This window comes from Cupressus sempervirens, chromosome 10 (genome assembly GCF_028749045.1).
Source record: "Cupressus sempervirens isolate cs-2001-9-10 chromosome 10, ASM2874904v1, whole genome shotgun sequence".
NCBI lineage: Eukaryota > Viridiplantae > Streptophyta > Pinopsida > Cupressales > Cupressaceae > Cupressus > Cupressus sempervirens.
Genome location: NC_143127.1, coordinates 368,897,725 through 368,918,563, shown reverse-complemented (window position 1 = coordinate 368,918,563; position 20,839 = coordinate 368,897,725). Strand labels below are relative to the sequence as shown.

Below are 20,839 nucleotides of genomic sequence, written 5' to 3'. Positions count from 1 at the left end.
CTCTAAAAAATAAATAATCTCTTTGTTGTCACAAATGGTGAAAAAAAAATTCCTTCCTTCTTCAGCTATCCCTTGATTGGCTGCTTCTGTCAAAATAGGTGACATGATTCTCCTAATTAATTTGGCACTAATTCATTTGTCAAAATGGTGACAAGATCTTCTTAACCTAGCTCTAATACCACTTGTAGAAACCCATGACAACTCTAATACACCTTGTAAAAGGTGGATGGACAAAATAAACTAAAATGAAAATATACTCAACGTGTTGGAGCACTTGGAGCACTAATATATTTCATTAACCATTTTGTCCATTTCAAGATGCCTTTGTTTATAGAGGTCTTTGATTGTTCCCATAAAAATCTAAATTAGCTGACATAAGACAAATATATTTTCTAGAACTATCTAAACATAAATAACTTTTAGAGCTTTACAAACCCAAACAATAATTTGGCTTAACCCTATTATGCATTTACATTTCATTTGATGGGGAAATTACACATTCCAACAACTTAGATATTTTGACTTTGCTAATATGTGTTGTGATTGCCCGACAACATAAATTTTAACTAATGCACTCAACCAAGGAAGAGTTGTCACTTGGAGATGATAAATAATCATAACCATGATAATAGTGCTCTAATGCCCTAACCACCATTTAAGTTGACTATCATTTCTATTGGTGACATGTATTTGAGCATTATGATGCTATTTTTGATGCATTCAATATGAATCTTGGGAATTATCTATCAAATGTCAAAAAGTGGAAGAAAACCAGCCAGACTTTAGACTTGGCTAGGTGTTTAGCCACAAGTGTATGCAATAGTTATGAAATATTTCACTTTGGAGGGTAGATATGGTGTTTTCTATTTATATCATCTCCCTTTTCTCGATCACCTCTAGGATTTCATTTTTACACCTTTTTTCTATTACACTTAATGGAAAGTAACATTAATGAAATTGAGGAAAAATCCACGAGAATTTTTTATTATCTTACATCAAGGTTGATATTGTGCTTTTATAAGTTTTATTTTAATTTTCATCTTGATAGAAATGTCGTCATTCAACAAGTTAGTGCAACTCCCTCCCCATTTGTACCATCACATTACCCTCAAAGTCTTATCCCTCCCATAGGCACATGAAGAAAAAGTGCATCAAAAGCCCCTTTAGGATTAATGATTCCAAGAAGATATTTCCCTTTGCTGACTCTTCTGATTAATCAAAGAATAAAAAATATGATAACCCTAGTTTGGAAACCAAACTCCATAAAAAGTTAAAAATACCACCTACCAAGTGGATTCGAAGGTACAAAATAGCTGAGGAAAAGAGATAAAGAAAAATGAAAGAGTTGAGCCTTGAAGTTTCTAATGAGACTGAGACTAATGGATAATTCTAAGAACGTCTCTTCTTCCCACTAAAATAGTACGAATAAAAGCTAGGGGAGAAGAAAAATACAACAGTATTTAGACATGAATACAATTGCTTTACATGACGATAGGCAATTGTCGTGCACGTTTCAAATATCTAAAATAAAAAAATAGAAGAGATCACACCCAACGTCAACTCTTTCATTCGGTTGTGTTTAATGTTTGATACACAACATAAGAGAGCACACAAAAATTACTTTTCTAGAATATCATATTATTATTGATTTCTGGAAGAATACATTGGCGGCTCAAACAGAAGAAGTACGGTGAAGATCGTACCGTGTGGGGGACATCCATTGTGAACTGAATCAAAATATTAAAATAAATCGGTATGAGATGAGATATTGCTGGAAAACATCTCTAACCATTTTTTTTGTCTGCTCTTCTACACTCGCAATTCTATCTTTAAAACAAAAAGAGAGATAAAAACAATTCTTTATAACATTATAAAATGGTTTGAAGCCTTGAGTGGAAGGAATGCGTTGGCTATTCTAAGCACGTTCTGATCAGTGTTGAACTAAAATAAATTCTATTTCAGAGAATCATAACAGTCGGTCCATTATGTTTAAGGAAGTGATCACTTTCAAAAGTTGGGATATGCTTTGTTTTCTTTAATGATCTCCTTTTTATCTGAATAGAGAATGTTCGTTGCCAGACTCATGGGATAGTCTTGTGATGGCTATAGGGAGCACTTCAGTTGTCTTGAAGATGGAGGACGTTGTTGGTTCTCTACTTTCTGAGGAGATGAGAAGGAAGGTCTCTTTGAATGCCAAAGAGGCTTTGAGTGTTCGCAGAAGATCAAAAGAAAGAGGCAAGAACGAAAAGCAGCATGGCCATTCTAAGTCCAAAAATAAGGGGAGATTGAAATCCCCTAGTAAGTCCAAGGCAGTCTACTGGAATTGCGGCAAACCTGGACACTTCCGAAAGGATTGCAAAGAGGAGAAGAAAAATAAGAAGAAGAAGAAGCAAGATTTTGATTCTGAGTCTAAGAAGGAAGATGGAGATGCTTTTAGTGTAGCCTTGGCCACTCATGTAGGTGAAAATTCATGGTTAATAGATTCAGGTGCATCTTTCCACATGACTCCTAATAGGAACTGGTTTAGTAAGTATGAAAATTTTGATGGTGGTAAGGTGTATTTGGGTGATAATTTAGCACTTGATATTGTTGGTCGTGGAAGTATTCATGTGAAATTTTTTGATGGTAGAATTAGAAGATTTGATGGTGTCTTGCATATCCCTAGACTAGCAAGGAATTTGTTATCTATTAGTAAGCTAATAGATCCAAGTGTGCATGTATAGTTTTCTCAAGCAAGTGTAAAAATGGTGAGAGGTGCTATGGTAATAGCAAGAGGAAGTAGATTGGGTACATTGTACCAACTTGATGCACACACAGTCGAGTGCAATTTAGTACTTTTAATAAGATTGTGAAAAAGACTACTCAGTTGGAGAAGGAGAGAGTTTCTCTTTCAACAGATGGTCATGGTTTTCAGGTACCCAAGGGTGCTCTGTCTACCGAATCAAAGTTTCCTGCAAAGAAGACTATGTTATGGCACTAGAGACTTGGCCACATAGGTGAGAAGGGCCTATGGTCCTTGAAAAATAAGAACCTTGTTGATGGGTTGAATGACTGCAATCTTGAGTTTGATTTTTGTGAGCATTGTATCTATGGTAAACAAAACCACATTCAGTTTTACTTGAGTTCTCATAAGTCTTCATGTATTTTGGATCTAATTCATTTGGATGTATTTGGTCCAGTTGATGTTCCTTCTATTGGTAGATCAGTTTATTATGTTTCTTTCATTGATGATTTTAGTAGAAGAACATGGGTTTATTTCCTTAGGAGTAAAGCTGAAGTTTTCAGTCGTTTCAAAGAATTTAAAGCAATGGTTGAATTGCAAATTGGAAAGAAAATAAAATGCTTGAGAACTGATAATGGTGGTGAATTTTGCTCCAATATTTTTGACACATTTTGTAAAGATTGTGGTATTAAAAGAGAGAAGACAACTCCGTATTCTCCACAGCAAAATGGAGTTGCAGAAAGAATGAACAGGACCTTGATGGAGAAGGCTAGGAGTATGTTGAGTGGTGCTAGACTAGAACAAAAGTTTTGGGCTGAAGCTATAGCCACTACTTGCTACCTGATAAACAAGTCTCCTACATCAACTCTTGTTGATAAGATGCCAATGGAAGCGTGGTTGGGCCACAAGCCTTCACTTAGACATCTGAGAGTGTTTGGTTGTGAGGCATATGCTCATGTGCCAAAGGAGAAGCGAAAAAAATTGGACAAAAAAGCTGTCAAATGTATCTTCATCGGATATAGTTATGGTGTGAAAGGATACAAGCTTTGGGATCCTATTGCACAAAAGGTATTTTATTCCAGAAGTGTTATTTTTAGAGAAACAAAGCCTTCTTCTGTTACAATGCAGCCAGAACAAATTAAAGAAAAGAAAGATGTGATTCAACTTCCTGCTACACCTGAGAAAGTTGAATCAAGGCCCTTAGAAAGACAAGATGTTGAAGAGAGCTCTTCAAGTTCTGAATCATCGGAGGAAGAGGGAGAACCTAATCATGAACCTGAACCTCTTGAACTTGAACCAGATCTTGTTTGAAGATCTACTAGACAAAGGAAACCACCTAAAAGGTATGGGTATTCTCCTGATGATTGGAGGTGCATATTTGCATTGAATGCTAACATTGATGAACCGAGATCTATAGAAGAGGCTCTTGGTATGAATGATTCAGAGTCTTGGAAAATAGCCATGGATGAAGAAATGGAAGCTCTTAAGAGGAATCGAACATGGGACCTTGTACCATTGCCTAAAGAACGGAAGCCTATTGGTTGTAAATGCATGTTCAAAAGGAAGATGGGTTCAGATGGAAGCATTGAGAAGTATAAAGCACGTTTGGTTGCAAAAAGTTACTCTCAAGTTGAGGGAGTAGATTATGGTGAGATTTTTTCTCCAGTAGCCAAAATGACATCCATTAGATTTTTGCTTTCTATTGTAGCAGCTTATGATCTAGAGATCGAACAAATGGATGGGAAAACTGCTTTCCTTCATGGAGATTTGAAGGAAGAAATTTACATGTCATAGCCAGAGCACTATGTGGTGAAAGGTAAAAGTCATTTGGTCTGTAAATTGAAGAAATCCTTGTATGGTTTAAAACAGAGTCCTAGGATGTGGTACCAGAAGTTTGATACATATGTGTTGGGTTTGGGATTTGTGCGATCTAAATCTAATCACTGTATATATTTCAAATATGATGGTGATGGTTTCCTGGTTATTGCCTTGTATGTCGATGACATGTTGTTTATTGGAAAAGGAAAAGGTTTGATTGTAGAGTTAAAATCTCAACTCTCAATAAAGTTTGAAATGAAAGATCTTGGTGCAGCTAAGCGCATTCTAGGAATGGAGATTATATGAGATAGATGGAACAGAAAGCTTTGGCTAGGCCAAAGTAAGTATGTTGGTACTATTTTGAAAAGATTCAATATGCAGGATGCAAGACCATTGAGTGTTCCTGTTACTATGGGAACAAAGCTTTCTAGCTCATAGTGTCCTACATCCCCATTGGAGATGGAAGAGATGAGTTGAGTACCATATCAGAGTACTGTTGGAAGTTTGATGTATGCTATGGTTTGTACAAGACCAGACACTGCCCAAGCAGTGGGAGTACTTTCCCGTTATATGTCTAATCCAGGAAGAGCACATTGTGATGAAATAAAAAGAGTTTTCAGATACTTGCGGGGTACCTCAGAGTACTCAATATGTTTCCATGGAACAGGAAGTGAGCATTCCTTGGATATTCAAGGCTTTGTGGATTCAGACTGGGCTGGTGATGTTGATAGAAGAAGATCCACCAGTGCATATGTGTTTACGTTATTTGGTGGTGCAATCAGTTGGATGAGTGAGTGACAGGCTGTGGTCGCTTTGTCCACTACTAAGGCAGAGTATATGGAAGCTACTCATGCCTACAAAGAAGCCATCTAGCTAAAGAGATTGTGTTCAGATATAGAGTTCAAACAGGGTGCAATGACAATTTATAGTGATAACCAGAGTGCAATCTGCCTAGCAAAGAACCCAACTTTTCATGTGAGGACCAAGCACATTGATGTACAATATCATTTTGTGAGAGATATGATCGAGGACGACAAGGTGAAGCTGGAAAAGGTAGAGACTTTGGTGAATGTTGCTGATGCATTAACTAAGCCCGTGAGCATAAAAAAATTCAGATGGTGTTTAGAGTCTATGGGCCTCTCGGCCCCTAGCAATTAAGTCCATGATATTTCGGATCCCCTAACTCTTGCAAGGTGTTCAACAAGTGGGAGAATGTTGAGAAACATGTGTCTCAACCTTGCAATCCTTTCTTGGAAAATTCCATAATTTGTTTGTGGAAGTTTTCCACTTGTTTATGCATTGGAAAATGGTTAGTGACTTGTTAAAATGAGTCTTGTCCATAGTAGAATATAGGTAGGTCATTTTTAGAGCCTTGATGACTCATTTTGTGACTTTTATGGGGGTCTAGACTAAGAGACAAAATTGTGGACGGGATTACTATTTTAACCTAGTTGTTTTTCCATATTGGAAATGTAAATGTCAAAAATGGGTAACATGTGGCATGGTAGTTTTGCCCATGGTTTTGTAAAACCATAAGTGGTTTCCAGGTTGTAAATTCACTATAAAAGGAGGGCTTGGGGAGGTTTTTGTGTAATTGAGTTTAGTTTGCAAGACTGGTGCTAGAAGGAGTCTCTCCAAGTTCGAGTTGTGGTGATGTGCTCCTATAAGAACTTGCATTGCAAGTGTATTTTTATCATCTTGGTTTGATAATACAATGTGTGAGTTTTGGAGGGTGGGGTTTTTCTCCCAGAAGGGTTTCTCCATGGTAATCATTGTGTTGTGTATTCTTTGTTATTTTGATTATGTTATTATGCATTTCTTGAGATCTTTGCAATAGTTACTTTGATTTGCATAATCGTCCTCTCAAAGATTAGCGTAGGAAGCGATTCCGTGCACCTTTGCTTCCCTTCAAATAATAAACCAATATTTAATCTATAAAATAAATATATAATTAATGCTCCATTTTGTATTATAAAAAATTATCATAATAGAACTTGATATTAAAAAATAAAACTTAAAATGAGAGTCCTTCATGCATTGAATCAAGTCTTTTATGGATGAAATCTAATGTACTTCTCTTCTTTGTAAACATTGATCATCTCCTTTATTTAAATTGTTTATAATTAAGATGTATTGAGATTTGTTAAAAATAAATTAATTTTAATGATATATGTTTGAATTAAAATATATTGTACTGTTTTGTAGTTTTATCCATTTATAACGAGTCAGCTTAATTATATAAGTTCAAACTATATATGAATTAATGTGTAGAATTAAGAAAACTAAAAATACAACATTTGGTTAGGATATTGAATAAAAGTAAAAATGTTAGGAGTAGATTCATTACCATGTTCAAGTTCATAATTGTAATAGTGAATTAACATTATCTACAATTATATCCACAAGAGTGAATTGGTTAAAATTGGGTATTTAAATTTGTCTTCTTGATCTTGTGATGTCCAAAACATAATAAAAGTGATTGTGTTGATAAACATTGCTAAGGAATTTAGTGAATCACAAGTGGTTGTGTTTGGGACATCATTAAGGATGACCATAAAATATATAAGAATTCTTAAGATGGCATATGACCTAACCATAAAATTTTGTTTATTTATGGTACTTGAATAATTGTGTGCATAAGTAAAGAAATAATCTCTTCATATACCACTACTAACACACAAATATGTGTTATCTTAATTAGGTTATTAGATAAGATGAGTCACAAGACTAGATTTGTATTTAAATTACAACTTTTAAATACTAAATTGATGGACATATTAATATATTGCTTAATCTATAATGAAGATGAAAGATTTAGGAATAAAGAGTGTGTTACAAGTTCCAGTGTTTAGATTCAAACAACAACCAAGCTCTAATACTAGTTGTAGCATAAAATATATGGATCCTATAACATATAGCTTAACCATAAAATTATATTTATTTTTTATGTTTCTAGAAATAGAATAATTTCTTCATATACCACAACAAACACACAAATATAAATATTATCTTAATTCATGCTAGATAACATGAGTCAATAGTGTAGATTTATATTAAAATTGTAAGTTTTAAGATCTACATTGATAGATGCATTAATATTTATCCTTAAAGATGGAAAATTTAAGAACAGTGTAGATTTATATTAAAATTGTAAGTTTTAAGATCTAAATTAATAGACGCATTAATGTTTATGCTTAAAGATGAAAAATTTAAGAATAGAGAGTACTCTTGGGGAAGAAATTTGTATATAGATAACATATTCTAGATAGTGAGAGTGTTTGTCTTTTAATTTAAAAATTAATTATCATTATAATATTCAATATAATTATGTAAACACTAACACAATACTACCATTAATTTCAAATACATTAAATATTTTACATAAATTTGTGTGTGATTGATTAAATTTATAAATTCTATAGATTTTACAATATAATATTAAGATTTTTCTTTTTAAAGTCAAGGAAAGGACGGTCTATATTTTGACTCAAAATAACCATAACATATTTTGTAAATTTAAACATATAAAATATATTTAAAAATTGAGTTTCAAAATAAAATATTATAGTTGATCTTTATAAGTTTCTAATCAATAGTTAGTAAAAAGTGATTCTAATAGTACAATAAAAAGGAAAAATTAATAAACAAAATTAATTTAATAACATATTATTTTTAAAGTTATGTTACAAACTAAAAATTAGAATAATTTAAACATTCAAATCAAAACTATTTATATAAATCATTTTAAAATGTTTTTATAATTAATGTTATATTAGAAAACCACAAAATATTAAAAAATACAATAAATTTTATTTATCAAATATTTATAGAACCTCGCTTTTATTATAATTCAAATATTTTATGAAATATGATAAATTAAAATAGGAGATCTAGGTGAGATATTTTTATTACAGCCCAATAAAATATTTTAACAACATAGAGAGCTTGTTAGATTTATTTTTTAATTTAAGAATGATTATTAGAAATCATTAAAAAAAAAATTGCTGCATATGTGTATATAGGGTTCTTTAGAATTTTCTTTTCTATTTTTCTTTGTGTTTCAATAAATTTGTACCCCTCTTTTAGTTAATTGTGTATAAAATATTAAAATAATAATAATCAACTTTAAATCTCAAGTGTGAGAAATCAAGGATGGTAAAACTATTTCTTTTACTATTTTCATATAGGTTAACTATTAGTAATGCTAAAAAAGATCTTGTAAATATATGTGGGTATAACTATTGTAGTTATGTTTTTAATAAATTATATAAGGTTTGGTTTCAGTATAAGGTCATTTTTTCAGCTTATACAATAAAGAAATATATAGAATGACATAGAAGGGCACACATTTATGTATTATTTAAATAGAGAATATATAACTTTGTATTATACTGTAATAGTTTCAGTAGACCAAGGGCCTTTTGACATATACATATCTTTTAGAAGATATATCTTTGAAGAACCAAATCCTAATTCAGATAAAACTACCTAAATACCTTGCCACCCTCATAAAATTATAGTTCTAAGTGCCAAATAATTGAACCATCCATGAATTTGTCTCTTTAAAGATGTATTCTTGACTAGAATCTTGTGAATTCTGAGGACAACCATCCATATTAAGTTCTTTACTAAGCCTCTTAATTTTATCTAAAATCCAAACTTCACAATAGATGCTTTCACCAAATCCATAAATGTCTACAAAGAAAGGTAAAGGTAGCTTGAAATGATGGAAATCCTCCATTCCCTAATTCTATTGGCCTCCATAGTGGACTACTTTTATGAATCATGGAATTTGCATAATGCATTGAAAAAATACCAGCATAATTCATTACAATTTTATCACCTTGGATAAATGCATATGTTAGTGGGGCATTTAAAAGTATTGATGATGAAAATATATTAATCATCTCCTATTAATGTTTTAATGGTACCAAGTGTTTTTTCTCTTTACGAACATAATTCAAGGGTTTAGTTGGGTGGTTAGAAATGTAGGGTTTGGACAAGCCACCCTCTTATTTGATTCAAACATAATTCTAATGTTCCAAGTCCTTTAATACTGGATGCATTTAAAGCTATTATTTTGATTAATGCAATATATCGACATGTCCCTAAAATTTTGTGTAACTGTTTGTGTAGACATTTTTAAAACAAATTTAGAATATATTTTAAGTTGTGATTTAAAAAAACTATTATCTTATTTAATTATATAGAAGATCTTTGTCATGGGGAATTATCTCTCTCACTATAATTGCTTGACCTTCATCGAAAAGATTCTTCCTTAGTCAAACTATTGCAAATCCCCTAGAATATCCCCTCTATTACTAGGTTTAACCCGATCCAAAAAGATAAGTTCAGAAATACCTCTTAGTAGGAGCAACACAATGATAGTGTGGAGGTTCTTGATGATGCAATCTCTAGTTCTTCTTTGCTCCATGAAGTCAACTTGTGCCCATGATAATTATACTCTTAATTTTTCCACCAACACACCTTCTACCACCTTTTTTACATCCTCCCCTAAAACCCAACTAAGTTACCTCAAGGACCCCCATATTTTGAGGTTTTTTATGGCAATGTTGATCTAGAGGTGCTAGCTATGAAATTTAATGAGTTGTGTATCTATCACAAAATGGTGATAGCAATTACTAAGTGGCTCCTTTTTTAACTAAAAATAGAGAGAAGAAAGATAAAATGAATTAGAGGTTATAGCTGATTTTGAGCACAAATTTGAGGAATTGAATAACTAAAAGAGGGACAAGGCCTAATGGGAAGTGGGATGTAACTTTGGTGAGAATTTCTATAACTCAGAGATGATGAAGGGTTAGATTTTAGACGTTCGAGCCTTTACTCCTTTAGAGGAAGAGAAGAATGACTTATTATTTCCTTTGCATCCATGAAAGAGTCCTAGGTTCAGCTAGGAGACCAAATTAAGGACTTGGCTACTCAATGGACGAAATCCTAGGACATAGTGGAAAAGGCTATTGCAGAGATCCAAGGTGGCTAGAAGAACAAAAATAGATAAGGAAATGATGAGAGGAAATCCATGGTAAAGAAGAGGGTCTCCTGCTATTTATTAAGCAAAATCATATTCCTAGGGATGCAACTTTGTCTAGGCTAGCTAAATATGTCTCCTTCCTAGATAAGATCAAGGACTTGAGAAAATAGTAATTGGATGTTGTGGTTGCATGGTCTATGTTGGTTATTAGTTGGGTTCATACTAGTTATTTTTTATTTTCTAGTTGTTGGTCTTATTAGTTGACTTTTAAAATATTTTTTAGGGTCTCACTCTTTGCGAACCCCTACCTCTCTATTCGTTGGACTTGACATTTTGTTTTGTTTAAGGGTTCTGACCCTCATGCTCTTTATTTAATTAGAACCTTCTTTAAAGAGAGTCAACTCCAATCAAAAGACCTTGCTATTATTTGGTTAACTCTAGACAAGCATATCATGTGGTTGAAAAGTAGCAAATAAATATGTATCTATTAGGAACATCGACGTCTTCTTTACTCAAGAGAGTTATATGAGAAATGCAAATTATGCCTAGATAAAAGTAAACTACCATTACAATCATGTCTACATATTTTGGGAGGAGATGAGTAGATATGGGATGAGTATAGAAATATAGTGAAAATATACAAGGAAGGTTATCCAATAATTAATATGAGATTTCAAATTCAAGGAAAAAGTTTTCTTTAAAAGTGAAAATCAAATGATTCCAAATTCTTTTGATTATCCACTACTCACACCTTTCTATCAAGGTGTCTATACATTTATTCCCTCTTTGAACATCTTTAGAGAGAGGATAAATTTGATGTAAGGGGAAATACCTTATATAAGCTTCCCTATCTAGTTTTTCCTTTGGTAAGGGAAATTCTATATGACTAAATACTAGGGAATATATACCCATATATTCAAACATGGTCTACATTAAGGGGGTATAATCCCATTGAGTATATTTGATAGGAGTCTGTGAAGAAGAAAAGGCTAAATAATGAGACAGTTCAACTATTGATGTTTAAATCATTTTCTCTCACACCATTTGGATGTGAGAATCTATCTATAATATAATTTTTAGAAATCATATAAGAGGTTATAATAGATTCTATCTATGAAGAATAAGGAAAATTATAGTGGGAAGAAGCCCCTAATTTATTGTTAACAAAAAGATATTTCATTTCTTTTATAACTAATTTATATATTTTAGAGTAAAACTTGAGTTCCATTTAGCAAAGATGTGTAAATCAATAAGGATAGATACCATTAAAAAGAAAATACCATATTTCAAAATGTCTTGATTTCATTCACCATGAATATAATTCAAATTAATAGATCTAGCAGCAATTGCTCCCTAATGTATCAAAATATAAATTTTCGTAATAGTAAATAATAATAAAAAAATACTATGATAACAAAAACCACCAAAAGGCTTTCCAATAAGATTTAATAATACAAAGTGTATGAATTAAAGAGGGATAATAGACAATTTAACCTTATGATGTGGCTTCAAAAATTTATTTCCCTCCTTTTTTATTGCCTTCTTTTTACTTTGATATTTTTTGTCAAAAATAAATAATATTTCTGATTCTATTAAATATGCAATTAAAGATAAAAATAAGCACCTAAAGGGGCCACCAGCTCTACAAAATGGTGTTATAAAGAACAGTGGTTTGTAGCCAAAATAAGCTTAGGTTCAAACACAATAAAATGATATTTAAAATTAGGATCTTGAGGTAAAATGCACCTAACCAAATGAAATGTATCCATTTTTATAGTTTGTACAAAGAGACCTCATCACCCCAAGTTCCCATTAGAACAATATAAGAGTGTAAATCTATAGCCTTGAAATTAACATATCCCTTATCTTTAGAAATTGAGGGAACACGACAAAAATTATTTTCATATCCCTTTTGTGATGCCACATATTCCAAAAGTAACAGGCCATTTTTCTTCTAGAAATTTATTTGGATATTTATTTCCTCCTCAAGAATTTTTCAATACCAAAGATTTTAAAAATCTTCAATATATTGTTTTATAAATATTTTTGAACAACTCATTTCAAGTAAAGAACTATAATTTCTTTTTGAAAAAAAATAAATCTGTTCTTTACATTTTAGTTCAGTTTTTATAATTCAAATAAAAGAATATTTTTCTAAATTGTATGATGCTAAGCTTCAAAGAAAAAAGAAAACAATACAAAGTTTTAAAGATAAAGATTCACATACTCTCTATAAAAACCATTACCGCTATGTTTCACAACACATCATGTACAAGTAATCACAAAACTCAATCATGAAGAAGACCTAATCATAATATTTCACCATGCTTTCACGCTGATAAACTATGGGCAAATACTCATTTAAGAAAAAGCTAAAAGAACTAAATAAGAAAACACAATTTATATAGTTATTTAGTTCAAAATACTTCAATTATTATATAATACAAAATAATAGATTGCTGATAACTTTCGAATATTTCATCAATCATAGTCAACACAAAACATATGATAAACTCCTTTCTATGATAGTTTAAGCCACTGGAAAGTATCTCCCATGCATAAATTATTCACTTCAATACTTGCGTCCGATTTCAGGAAGCCACAATAGAATACTTCACTAAACATTAGGATATTATATACCACCTGTTAGATACAATTAAACATTTACGTCAGGCAGGTAGAACAAATTTCTCGGTATACATTTCGAAAAAAGCTTATAAGAAAATACTGTAAAAAGTATGATAACAGATTCTGTGGTCGATATGGATAATATTTTGCAGCCAACAGGTTTGCATGACGTTTGATATTTACTTATGTAACATAAATCTAATATAAACCAGCGTGTGACAAAGTAAGATAAAATTACTAAAATTAGCTTATACATTAATGTTGTAGCTTCTGGATTCAATTGCCGATTGATTGATGTTGTCATACAATCAAATTGAGAAGTTATTAGGATAGGTTGTAGATTTAGTAATTTAACGCAAGCAATTTAATGCTAGCAATTTAGAGAAAGTTGTATCTTTGAATTCCAAAACATGAAAATATGTGATACATACAGAATGATACAGAATAATTTATATTGATGTCTGAATAACTTTTTATAGTCTTATTTTCCCTTTAAAAAAATTTACAGTAATAACTTTCCAGCAATTAAATATTGAACTAATTTATTTATTTAATCTAATCTTAGAAACTAACTTAATTTAATGTAATAAGTCCAACATTCCCCCTTAGTACATTAATCCAACAAAAGTGAAAGTTGAGAGAAAGTTGTAAAGGTTTTAACACAGGCTGGAAATTTTGATGAAGCTGCTTCACCAATATTCTTCCTCTCAAAGCTTTGATGAAATGCTTTCACCAATCTTCTCTTATTGAAATAGATTTTCTCTCTGCAACTTGTTGCCCGGTTATAAAATTCTTTCAATTTTATAAGCCTTGGTTAATTTTTGAAAATTGTCTGATTTTAAGCTTTCAATTGACCATTTTATCTCTGAATTTTTGTGAGTCTCTAAACTTCCATGTCTCCGGCTTGTTCCCAGCTCCGCACAGCACTTGAAATTGTTGAAATCCAACTTCTGAGCCTGAAGTTATAAAAGGTTAATGATCGCCACCCAAAACGTGTTTTTCCTAACCTCCCAATAGGTTAATAATAACGTTCAAAAACATGTTTTTCTTAACCTCACCAAAGGTTAACGATAGCGATCAAACACATGTTTTTCTTAACCTCTCAAGAGGTTAATGATAGCCACCAAAAAAATGTATTTCTTAACCTCTTCGAGACGGTTACTAACCTATTTAAAAATTTCTCTAACCTATTTCAAATTCTTCTATGGGAAGTCGAGGATGCGTTTGTGCAGGAATTAAAGAAGAAAATGTTCACGGCAAAGAGTAACAGTAGCCAGTCACTTTACAGAGCTGACACGACTGATTATTGCAAAGTGCCCTGAACTTGAGATGTTGCCTACTTTTTGTGAAGTGTACTGCTTCAGTACTCTTGTAATTGACAGGTATGAGAAGCCACGAGCTCTATCTGGTGTCGAAGAGTTGCATGTCTGGAAATATATAAGACTTTGGCATTGCAGCAATGCGGCAATAAAGGATTCCATTCATAAGTTGAAGATTTTGCCAAGGAGAATGGATATGATTGGAAGAGCGTGGCATACGGTGGAGTCAACTATAAAACAACTTCTGACTGATTGTGATGTTGATATTGGGGTAGATGGTGTGATGCGTAGTTGCAGAAACCTATCACTTCCAAATCTTTTTGAAGTCATGCTTATTTCAATGCCAACAATAATTTTGTCTACTTGAACCGTTGTTTTCACTACAATGGTTATTCCATAGATGCGTGTGATTTGATTGACAAAATTCTTGAACCAGGTGAAATATCTTACTGGAATCGATTGATAAAATCATGTGCCAAAACTAGAAATTTAAAGATTGCGCGTGAATTGTTTGACCAAATATCCACTCGAAATGTGGTATCTTGGACCACTCTAATTTTGGGATATGATCAATATGGGCTAAGCAGTGAAGCCTTGAAACTATTTTCTCAAATGATACTCTCGGGTGAATATCTGAATCATGTCACACTTGTTTCCTCTCTTAGTGCGTGCGCCTCGGTTGTTTTCTGTAAACCAAACAAAATAAGTGCTCTCATACACTATCATAATTGGTTGTGAATTTGGTATCTTTGCCAGAAATGCACTCATCAATGCATATATAAAATGTGGAAGTGTAGAAGCCGCACGTCAAGTGTTTGACAAAATGTATTGCAGAGACGTGGTCCCATGAAATGCAATAATTGCTAGATATGTGCAAAATGGGAATGGAACAGAAGCCCTTAGAATCTGTTGTGAAATGAAGTAGACTTTTATGCTTCTGAACTAGTTACATTTGTGATTATTCTCAAAGTATGCGCTCACAGTCCCGTACCATGCTTGCGCAGTGGTTAATTTGACCTCAGTTAATAATATGGAACTTGTTCAGAATGCTGAAGACAATGATTATGCAGTAGATGTGGATCCATTGAAATAGTTTGTAATTACAAATCGAGACATTATGGGAATGGTGGGTATCCTTTCAGACATTATAAAGGATAGTAAGACGCTCATTAAGGGATCGAGAAAAGTGGGATCAATACCTAAGCATTTGGCACATATTAGTTTCAGTTTGGACGACGTCAAAACTATCAAACAAGCTATGAATGGGACTGTAAATGATGTGATTCTAGGAACTCTAGCGGCTGCCTTGGTCAGATATTTGCACCAGATATATGCAAGTCGGGAACAAACTCTACCATCAAATCTGGCTGTGAGGATTTTAATCCCTGTGAATATGAGGTTGGCACCAGGCATACAAGAGCTGGCAGACATGGAGAGTAAAAGTGGGCAATGTTGGTGGAGTAATGATCTTGGATATTTCATTATTTCTCTTCCAATGCTTAAATATGGAGATCCTCTTCACTATGCGCAGGCATGTGTTTGACAAAATGCACAATAATGTATCTTGGAGAAGTAATTCTTGCTTGCAAGATGGCCTGTCCGATCCAAGAGCTAGGAAAACATATATTGATAAGGTTGATTCTATAAAACTTCTGCGTGAGTTTGCATTTCAAGGCAACCTCAAAGTTGTTTAAAGACTTGTGAAGGGTGGACCAAATCCATTTGTATGCAATGAACAGGGCCGAATAGCTTTGCATCATGCCTCTATGTCTCTAAGTGATTACAAGGCACATCAACTATTTGACCAAATTTTACACAAAAGAACATTCAAATTCTCTAGTAAATTAAAACTCATTTGCCACCCTCGACTCGGCTCACATAGCATAGTTACAGAAGACACTAATATGTGAGGCATTTATAAAACTTGAATGAATCATTCAAATATCAAAAGAAGATCAGCAAGGATTTATTATGCAACCTTCCTCTCAAAGATGTAAAATCTGAGTTTCAGGTCACGCTGGTGTAATTTCATTGAGTTTAATTAACCTCACCCAAATCACGTATTTGGGAGGTAGTTACTAACCACAGAGGGGTAGTTATTAACCTCTGTGTCTATATAAGGGCTCTTTTGGGATTTGTAAAGGGACTTTTTGGGCTTTAGAAGAAGGGAACACTATGCAGAAATTTTGATTAGAAGATGATATTTGGAAAGTATGTACAGATTTGTCTTTATAATTAAAAATTCCTCTTAAGTTCTTGGTGCAAGAAAGTAAAGGAACATGCAAATTGAGTTCTCTGATTCTAAATCTAAATTGTTTAGAATGTTGATTCTCTTTGTAGTGAGCATTCTCACGGTATGGTGTAGATGTTTATGAATCTGTGGATCAACATTGTGCTAGTAATAGTTTTCAAGCGTAGATCTTGATTGTTGTTATTAGTGGTTTTAATTTAGTAGTTTGGGAAAGCCTTGAAGTCGTGTTGTGCATTTGTCATCATGAGCTTTCTCCCCTTTCAATTTTAATTTTATATCTATTTGAAAAGCTTCAAAATTACATCATACGAGGGAGCTGCCCCTCTAAACGCAGAGGAAGGCCGCATACCAAGGGCCTATCCAACTATTGTGAATGGTTTGCCACACACTCCATTGGGAAATTCTACTGTGACAAATCTGTTTACCAACACAACTTTAGAGTGGAAACCCTGAAATTGTCCTAATAATAAGATTGTTCCAATGAGACATAGTTCCTCCAAAATTTCAAACCTCCTTGGAGTGTGTCTAATGCCTCCTCTGGTGCTGCACATGAGACGGCTTTCTCCCACCCTCTGCTCTATGAAAGGACAATCATGTTGCCAAGTCCACCTCTCCTCTTCAGAGGCACAAATAGGTGCTTCTCATGCAATAATCATCTCTAAGCGAGAAACCACATTGAAATGATAAAAATCCTTTTTTGATAAGAAATTGCAAAAGTATAAAATAAATTGATATTATAGATTCAGATATTGATATTATAGATTCAGATTACATTTGGATACATATAGAATAATTAATATTAATGTCTGAACAACTTTATAAGTCCAACATTTAGTATAGACATTTATAATTCATTTAAGGCGAGTAATTTATTTCAAATTGATAGTTGAAGTTTGATGGGGAATATAAAACCCATTAGCACAGAAAAGATAACAAACACCTCACAGCTCACACCATAAGCATGGTAGAAAAAGGTTGGCAATCAATTGTCATTTAACCAGAAGCCGCAAGATCCTTTGGCTGAAATTCAATTCTCATCTTCTCCAAATCATAGAAAACTTGAAGATTTTGCTGCTGAAAGTTTCCAAAGATTGCAGCAGGCCCAATGCCAACATCGTCTACACTCTGAAGCAGCAGGCAATGTACTTTCAATGTACTATCATTTGATAACCCTGAGGAAGGATAAAAGGAGTAGAAATGATTCTCAGAAGGCAAGACAACTGTGATATTGTTTTTGAAATAAAATGATATACTTCAGAAACTTTCCTACTTTTGAGATGCAGTGGTCTAATAGCAGAGATCAAAAGCAATGCGTTTCTCATACTCATGAGATATGGAATAAGGAATTATTTCTTGTAAAGTGCTCAGAATTTTCCTATAAAATGTTTCGAGAAGATGGGTGTAGGTTGTTCCGGAGTCAATAATCATACCACCGTTGCCTTCTGAATTAAATCCCTTCAAGTTCAATGGGACCTCTAAATAAGTGTTATTGATAATAATTCCTTCTAGACCAACGTAGTAATAGTTGGAATACATGGGATTGTCTAGCATGGGGTATATTGCATTATGTTGGAATAGTCAAAGTCATTGGAATAGAGCAAGTCTACATAGTTCTCTTATTGTAACTGAAATTGCAGTTAATTCTACCATTTGTGTGCATGATTGAATATCTCTTCAAACACATGGCAAGGTTGTTAAGTTAAGTGTTAGTGCTGTCACATTAAACCATCCACATGTACACTCTAGATTCTTTGTTTGTAGCTGGAAGTTCTCTATTTATAGAAGCTATCTGATCTATATTATTGTGCAGCCAAATTAATAAAATAGTCTTGTTATTTTCTATCACCATTGTCTTTGTTTTCTATTTTTTAATATGGTATTAGAGCTATTAGATTTTTTGGGCTGTGATTTTATTTGAGTATGTCAAGCTCTGATACCATATTAAAAAATAGAAAACAAAGAAAATGGTGCAGCCAGATTAATAAAATAGTCTTGTTATCTGCTGTCACCATTTTCTTTGTTTTCTATTTTTTAATAGTCTGTTGAGAAGTGTTTGAAGGATGCCAAGATGGATAAGATCAATTTTTATTATGTTGCAAACACCAAGACTGAGCATATAGTTTGAATTGCTGACGCGATGATATCTTTAGTTCCAAAGAATAAGCTAAAAGTTATGTAGATCAAATTAGTGATGGTTGTATTAAGAGGTACCCATGTGATTCGGTAGATAGATTATTTTTCATGTAGACTCAATATTATTGTGCATGAGAAAAGCTTAGAGCTAGTTTCCTTATTATTGTAATAATATTTTTGTGCAGTTTGAAGGGTTTGTGGTAATCCAAAATCACTTGTTTAGACGAATTTATTGAATGGTTTGTGATAAGCTAGAACCACTTGTTTAGGTGAAGAACAGTAAACCAAAATCACTTGTTTGGGTGAAAGATCTTAAAGTAGTTTTTGAAAAGTTTGTAGTAAGTTAAAACCATTTGTTTGGGTGAAAGACTCTAAATCATTTTCTGAAGAGTTTGTGGTAAGCTAAAATCACTTGTTTGGGTGCAAAACCTAAAAGTTTTTTGAAAGGTTTGTGGTAAGCCAAAACCAATTGTTTGGGTGAGAAACCCAAAAGAAAAATTAATTGCATTAGTTAGGCAAATTGGCTCAACCAGTTAAAAACCCATATCATAATGACACAAAGAACAAACTGATAATGAGAAGGAGAACCAAATTTTTAATGTTGTGAAATAGGTACCTAACAAGGCTCAATGTTGGGACCTATTCCATTTGAATTTTTTGTCGTAATTTCTTCCACATAAAGAGTCTTTAGTGGTAGAAATTAAGGGAGGGTGTTTTAACAGACAAAGTTATTGGAATAGACTAGTCCACGTTGTTCTCCTATTGCAACTGAAACTACAGTTAACTCCACCATGTGTGTGCATGATTGAATATGTCTTCAAACACATGGCAAGATTGTTAGGTTAACTGTTAGTGCTGTCACATTACACCATTCACATGTACACTCTAGACTCTTCGTTTGTAAGCTAGAAGTCCTCTATTTATAGAGACTATCTAATCTGTATTATTGTGCAGCCAGATTAATAAAATAGTCTTATTATCTACTATCACCATTTTTGTTGTTTTCTATTTTTTAATACATTAACCCATCATAACCGCTTTCAGATGCACCCATTATCAAAGGACTTGAAACATTGGGATTGTGCTCAAAACGATAGCTTATTAGACAGTAAGAAAATCCCTTATAGCTCAAAAGTGAGCCCAATTGTGAAGGGAATGGGAGGGCACCCTTTCCAAACCCTACAATTCCAACAGCCTCATTGAACGTAGCACTTCCACACCCAGAAACAAAATTACAAGATACATTTGGGAATCCGAGGCTTTGAAGAATTAGGAGGTCCTTCATTACTAAACCATCCCCATATTTGTATGAAAATGGTGGGCATGTTCTTGAGCAGGAGCTATACATGGCTCATACTCATAATCCGAAGTATGAATATCTAAACAAAGGTGACTATGACATGGCTCACGACTACTAGTTAGTGAATTCAATGGATAGAAGGTGGGAATGATTGAATTGTGTTCACAGTCTATGCAATCAAAGAAATCCTTTTTGGAGGTCTTAATGGAACACGGCATCCACACAAGGTCGCTGTCAGTGTCCATGTATGCTTCAAATATCTGAGGAGTAGGGGAGCCTATTCTAATGGGCATCACATAATCATCCTCATAAATTCCTAGAGGCTCCAACACATTAAGAAAACCATAAATATAGCTCGATTTCCTAAGAGCACGGAACCTCGTGGAGCTTCTATTACCTGAAATCCTAAGCAAATCTGCAGTATCAAACTCTAATGACACTAACTTCACTTTGTTTCTTGTAAGCCCTAATCTCAACGTACCCTCAATTTCATTCTTTCCTTGGGCAAAAATCCATGGAACAGAATAACTTAGTATTGCTGAAACTATAATGGCCGAAAAACAACAGTTTTTCTTCTTCAATATTGTAAATAGTTTACTAATACTTCTAAAAGCCAGCAACTTACCACGCTTATGATCAAGCACCTGGCTCTCTTGAATTTTTTTATCATTGAAGG

The 20,839-nt window shown here is 33.2% G+C and overlaps 2 protein-coding genes across 2 annotated transcripts; one reads left to right on the top strand and one right to left on the bottom strand.

The window, feature by feature from the left end:
* Positions 1–15,602: 15,602 nt before the first annotated feature.
* On the top strand, positions 15,603–16,022 carry LOC149534197 (wax ester synthase/diacylglycerol acyltransferase 5-like). Its single transcript, XM_089805988.1, has one exon. The coding sequence runs from the start codon at positions 15,603–15,605 to the stop codon at positions 16,020–16,022; it is 420 nt and encodes a 139-aa protein (XP_089662114.1).
* A 1,701-nt stretch (positions 16,023–17,723) lies between these two features.
* LOC149534196 (putative aspartyl protease At4g16563) lies at positions 17,724–20,148 on the bottom strand. Its single transcript, XM_089805987.1, has 2 exons — positions 19,899–20,148; positions 17,724–17,902 (listed from the first exon to the last, which is right to left on the bottom strand). Exons 1-2 carry the CDS (start codon positions 20,146–20,148, stop codon positions 17,724–17,726), a joined length of 429 nt encoding a protein of 142 aa, XP_089662113.1.
* Between the last annotated feature and the right edge of the window lie 691 nt (positions 20,149–20,839).